The 6,701-nt window shown below is 34.4% G+C and overlaps 2 protein-coding genes across 2 annotated transcripts in view; both read left to right on the top strand.

Annotated features, from left to right (window-relative positions):
• Positions 1-6,701, top strand: part of LOC105618540 (myelin and lymphocyte protein-like) — a 25,999-nt gene that overhangs the window by 14,411 nt on the left and 4,887 nt on the right. The window lies entirely within an intron of this gene.
• Positions 2,977-6,003, top strand: LOC105618539 (WD repeat-containing protein 63-like). The gene has a single exon (XM_012200072.1). It carries the CDS (start codon positions 2,977-2,979, stop codon positions 6,001-6,003), a length of 3,027 nt encoding a protein of 1,008 aa, XP_012055462.1.

The raw sequence follows: 6,701 nt of genomic DNA, 5'->3' as shown, positions 1-6,701 counted from the left end.
TATATATATATATATATATATATATATATATATATATATATATATGTATGTATGTATCGTTTTACATCATAAACTCACGATAAACTCGACGATAACATCTTCATTCAAATTCTCTCACGCAATAAATAATCCATCGTATAGTATAATAATAAATTTTATAAAATTACTTTTTGCTCTTTATTTTGAAGAAAAATACAATGAAATAAAATTTTACTAAAAAAATATAATAATACGTGCAGCAATACGCTCTCCCTCTTCTCTTTTTTTTATTTAAGTTGTTCTAAATTATAATTATATTTCATAATAAAAAAATAATTTATTTTATATAAAACCACCTCCATAGAAAAGGAAATATTGAAATGAAGAGAAAATATAATTTATGATTTTTATTACTAAATATTTTGAAGTAAATTGCGTAAATTCTATAAAGCACGCAACATTTTTCTCGCATAGTCATACGCTATATTTGAATTAATTAATCAATGATGACGTTAACGGATGGACATGTCCATCGTAATACGTAGGCTGTAACGTTGTCGTTTAGTAACTGCATACAACCGGTGAATGTGGGTCACTGAGATTTCTCGCCGACGCCGGCAGGCGTTATCTCTATGTCGGTTTCGCATATTGGTGTAATTTCGCTCGTTCCGCGTAACTGAGTAGCTCGTGAAAACACACGCGTCTTTCTTGGCATTATACAGACATATCATTGTGGGTATATAAAGCGAATGCAATTTCTTTTCCTCTTCGGGAAGATTCGTCGGTTCTTTCTCGCGCTTGTTACAATGTTAAGATAGGAATGTTAAGATAGGAACTGTTTATTTTGATGAATTAAATACTGTATATATTATGCTTAAAATAAATAATCTTAAATACATTTGAAGAATATGCTTATCATAATATGAAATTTTATAGTTTGGATGCCTGCATAAGATAACGTTTGAAAACAATACATATACGTTACCGCGGATCCCATTTCAGATTATCATCACTTAAATACGCAGATATGGCCACTGCGGATATATCTTTACGCATGAATCATGCAACTATATATCTAGCTCCAACGTGCCTTATTAGAGAAATTCTACCTGACCTCCACATTTATCTTTATAGTACGACTCGAATATTTATAACATCCTATATAATATATGATCATATGGTCACATCGACTGATGATCGAAGAAAATATCCTTCAATACGCATTGCTATTTTTAAAAATCGAATACTATGCGGACTCCATTACCGTTCGAATTGCCGTTTTTCTTGAATCTACTCGATACTGACCTTTACATGTAAATAATAACCAACATCTGAAAGATCATGGCGTAAAACTGTTCATATATTAATTTTTAATATTTTTGTATCACATTTGCGATAAAATCTAATGAAAAATTTACTAAATCTGAAAAAATTTACTAAATCTTAATATTTTTTTCTTAGTATTTCTTTCAATAATTTCAACAGTTCACTAATTGTGAGTAAACATTTATTTACATAAATAAATATTTACTTAGAACAGTTTAAACAAATATTTATTTATTAAAAATTAGTATTTTTTTAGTGTCAAAATAAAGTCAAAGTAATTCGAATTTCGAATAATTAAATATCTTTTACAGTTAAAAATTGTTTTATTTTCGTACTATATATATACTTATAATCGTTAAAATGTTTGTTCTCTTTCGATATTAATTACATCTAGTTGAAAATTATGGATCGTTTGTAAATTACTTGTTCATATTACCGAGTGTTATAAGCGTACCGCACCATTACGCCATGCATTACATATTTAACGTAATGATTATAACAAGACACGCGAAGAACGTCCTAATTGTGTCTATTAAGCTATAGTGCGGAATTAATGAATCGTGAGTTGCATACGTTAAACACGTTGAAACATGTTGAATAACTCGTGTCTTTTTATAATGTGTTATTTTTATTTTATTTTATTTTATTTTATTTTATTTGAATTTGGCAAGATGTGATTTTTCACTTGGAGTCATCCTATAATTTTACCAATAATATTTATTTTACTATGTCCTTATATGACTATTCCGTTAGAAGAGTGCGACCAATGCTGTTATTTTTAATTAAATATTGAGAAAAAAATGACAAATGTTGTTTCGAGAGATGTATAAGATTAATCATTTTAATAAAATTAAACAGCTTTATCAATTTTTCTATGAATATAAGTTGTTTTTTTACTCAATTTTAAATGGATTTTTAAATGAAAGTTTTGATAGAGTTTCAATTCATTGTTGAAAAATTAAGTCATAAAAGTATTGGAGGAAAAAAGATAGAATATACGATCAAACTTTTATTAATCAGCATAAATCAAATAAATCAGAGTCATAATTTCTGCAATATTTATACGTTGTCCCATCTCGGATTTTCTCTTTTGCCCAAATGAAGTTCAATATCTAACGAGATTTGTAAATTAGAATTGTTGCGTTATATAGTGTACAGGAACGTACATTACGTGTTTCTTGCTTTAGTGTGTTTTCTAGTCACTCGTGTATATTTAGTGACACGGCAGTCGCTTAAGCCAGTCTCTCGCGAAAGGTCAACATTGATCACGTGTATAAGCGTGCATTATTGCCGCTGAGGACTTAAAAGTAAAGTACTATATGGCTAAGGTGCTTACAACTTGAAGCTATAATAAATGGAAGTAGCGGCTGCCGTTCATAATGGACTGTGTTAATAAAAAATTACATACTTTTTAAGGCATAAAGTTATTTCGAATGAATTTCAAAAAACGACAAGGAACAAAATACTGATATTGTAATATAAAAGTAACATTAATGTTGCAATGATATAATGCAATATACATTATATACTTGTGAAGAATGAAAAAAATGATGAAGAAGAAATAAAGAAATGCATTTGTATAATTCCAAAAAATTTTATACAAGTCCCAGAAAATCGTAAAGTCTTTCGCTACGGTTTCAAAATGAATTTCTTGGAAACCGTATACGAGGAATGGCGTCGTTTGATCGATGCCGTTCACGGTTGGATTTGCTCTCAGAGTGGTTGTTTCGCATTACGAGTAGTCGCTACGCGTTACGAGCCACGAGAATAATGTCGAGGAAAGGGGTTAAGTACCGATTGAATTGGATGTTGCATGACGAAAATATCGAGAATGTAGAGCATGTGAGTCTCGATCCCGAAGTTCAGCGAGAACTGGGTTGCTCGGTCGGCGAGCACGTGTTTCTGGAATATCCTTGGGCTTATGTGTCACGAGAAGCTGTTTTGAGGCTCGTCAACAATACGGACTCGTCACTGCAGCTATATCGAGATAGGATCGAAGCTTACGATGGCGATACTTTCCTTGTGGGCTATTCATCTACGGAATTAATCGGTCGGGAATTCGTGATTTGCTTAACAGAGGATGCGAGATCGACAATAGTAAAGAGGAATGCTGATATCAGTAAAAAAATCCGTAGTGAGGTCATCCGAAAGATCAAGAAGATCGGTAGATCGTGGAAATCTCTCGGAAGTGAGATGGCATTAGATGAGAGCTTGTTCAGAAGCACGAGAGAGTTTTTTGAAGTGGAAGTGTGCCTTCCGATTAAGTCTTTAGGTCTAAACCGACAACTCTGTGACAGATCTTCGGAAGGATCTTGGGATAGTTACGTGGAGTTAATTCCATATGAGAGATTTGAGAATGTTGAGAGAAAATGTGTTTCCAAAATGATCCAAACACACTTCGAACCACGGGAAATCGAAGTACAAACTTATCCCGGTTATCCTAAGAATGCCTGGACCCAATACTGTTACGAGGATACTTTGGAATTGCAAAATGATAACGTTGAATCGGAGGAGGAGGAAAAGGAAGCGGAGGAAAAAAAATCGGCCGAGGAGAAATCCGAAAAAGAGTCTGAAGAAAAGAAAACGACTGAAGGATCAAAAGAAGTGTCTGAAATTGACGCGGAACAAAAACCGGTGGAGAAGAGTCCCTTGGAGCTTTTCTTGGAAGATCGCGCTCAGGAAATGGTTGAGGCTGTGTGTTACAATACGGTCGTGAATGTGTACGTGGATGATATAGAGATGCTTGCACAACGAGACTTTGAAATAACTCGACCGCGAGATGAGATTGCTTGTGCGGAACGCTTTTCCCTTATCGACTTGAGCTTCACAGCAGGCAAAGTCATCTCCGACGTTACCTGGCATCCAAGTCTCGTCGAATATGTGGCTGTTTCTTACATTATCACACCGTCTCACGAAATCGCCCGATTTTCGTCAAAGCGTAGTGTTGTATCGAAACCGGAGCCGACAGTGTTGTTATGGTCTCTTGCTGATTCTCTTCGGCCTCAATTGTCATTGTGGTGCCATCAGGAAATCTACTGCATCTCCTTTTGTCCAATGAATGCCGACTTTATAATTGGCGGTTCCGCGTCTGGCCAGGTAATCGTCTGGAATATTCAGGGGCAGATAGAACCTCGAGATGTCGAAGACGTCATTTCTATTACCTCTGCGTTTGTGGTGTCCGATCAGGATTATTCACATGAGCTGCCGATTCGTAGGATACAGTGGCTTCCTGATAATTATAGGATAGAACCATCCGGGAAACTGACGAAACTGTCCACTAGCTCGAGCTGTCAGTTTCTGACGATTTCCGAGGATGGTATTGTTGCCATTTGGGATCTTCTTAGATACTCCGTTACGTCTCAGTTGAAGCCGAATGATCGAGAGAATCTTAACGGTATTTTTCGACCAACGTATCGCTTGAACGTTCGACCTTCTGAGAACCCGTTTTTTACACCTCTTCACCTGTGCCTTCCATCCATTGATGCTTTTCAAGAAAGCGATAGGCGTAATGAATTAGATTCCATGGATGTCGACTGCACGAAAAGACTGTGGATTGGTACTGCGCAGGGACATTTCGCTTGCTGCACTTGGGAGGGTCAGGTGTTCGAAATGGAAACGTCCGTTTTAGAGGAGTGCAAACTTCTTAATTGCTCGTCCGCGCACGATGGTCCCGTTGCAACAATTCTTCGATCGCCACATCTTTCGGATGTTCTCCTGACGATGGGCGGTCGCGTCTTTGCTATTTGGAAGGATGACTATCTGGATCTTCCTCTGTTTAGACGAAAATCTGATTGTGTATATACCGCGTGTTGTTGGGGCAATCGACCAGGAATTTTCTTGATGGGTACTAGTTTGGGTGATCTGGAAGTTTGGGATATCAAAAGATGGGCAAACAAGCCGATGCTCACGCAGACTATTTCTAGAAAACCGATAACTCTCTTATCGCTTCAAGAATCGTGTAAATATGATACCAAACTATTCGGTATCGGTGATTATAATAGTGCATTTCGTATTTTTGAGGAACCAAAGGAATTCGAAGATGATATACTTGAAAGAATGGACTGGTTTGAAGAATATATATGGCGAGAAGTGAGAAGAAAAAAAATATTTTCTTCATGGCAGAAAGATTTTCTTCAAAACGATACGACAGCTATCGCTAGAAGGCAAGCTAGAGCAAACGAGGAACATAGATTAAAACTTGAAATGACAAGACTGAAACTTCATAGAGAACATGAAGAACGATTGAGATTGGAAACCGAAAAAGAAGAACGCAAAAAACCGAAATCCAAAGATACTGTATGGAAACTGCGTCAACAAAAGAGAATGGAAAAGGTCCTTTTAGAGAAGAAGAAATTTCTTCCACGAGAATTAGAGGAGAAGAGGTTGCCATTGGTGCGTTTAGCTGAAGAAAGAAATGCAAAGATGATCAAAGCAAAGAACGAAGCTACTCTTCGGGATAAGCATTTTGATAACTTTATGTCTCTTAAATTTCCTGAATATTACGATTGTATAGAAAAAGATAAAATTTCAGAAGAGAGACGTGAGACGATAAAGGATGAAGAAATAAATGTATATCTAGAAGAGTTTTATAAAATTAGAGATGAAACGCGAAAGATGATAGCGGAGAAATTGCATTTTCCAAAATTTGATTGTGGAACACTTGTGCAAAAAAGGGAAAAGAAAGGTTACAAAATGTGAACAATTTGTAAATGCAAAAGTTTTTCCGGAAGGCTCTCCTACAAAAAGAGCAGCTACCATTTTAATTTTGCATGATGATAATTTAAGTTGTAAATGTGAGTTGATAAGATAAGATAGTTCAAGATAGCTCAGAAAATTTTTTCAATGAATTACACATAAGGTGACTCGAGGCGACACAACACTTAAATTTTTTTTTGAATAACTTCTTCATGTTATTGAATTAAGCTAGGAAAACAATATTATTTATATTTTCTTTTTTATTTATACAAATTAATGAATTAAACATGAATTTGATATTCTGGTATGGAATATATTTATTATTGGAAAAAATTGATATATCTTAGTGACATTTTCCCTTTATATGTTCATACGGATAAGATGCCACAAGCAATTAAATAATATGACGCAATATAAACTTACATGTTTTGCTTATTTATAATAGTATACAGTCAAGAGTTTAAGTTACAAAAATAAATAAAATATAAATTGAAGAAATATGAAAGAGCATAATCTTTAGAAAGTAAGTATAAATTGAACATACTTTTATTTATTTAAACAGCGTTTCATTAACTTAAAGTATTTCGCATTATACGTATGTAAAACATCCAAAAATTTTAATTCATAATTTTGTTTTACTGACAGTAAATGAATGAAATTGTTTATACTTACTATTATTACATTTCCCTCCTTAATAGTAA

This window comes from Atta cephalotes, assembly GCF_000143395.1.
Source record: "Atta cephalotes unplaced genomic scaffold scaffold00017, whole genome shotgun sequence".
NCBI classification, from domain to species: Eukaryota; Metazoa; Arthropoda; class Insecta; order Hymenoptera; family Formicidae; genus Atta; species Atta cephalotes.
This window is presented reverse-complemented; position numbering and strand designations above follow the sequence as displayed.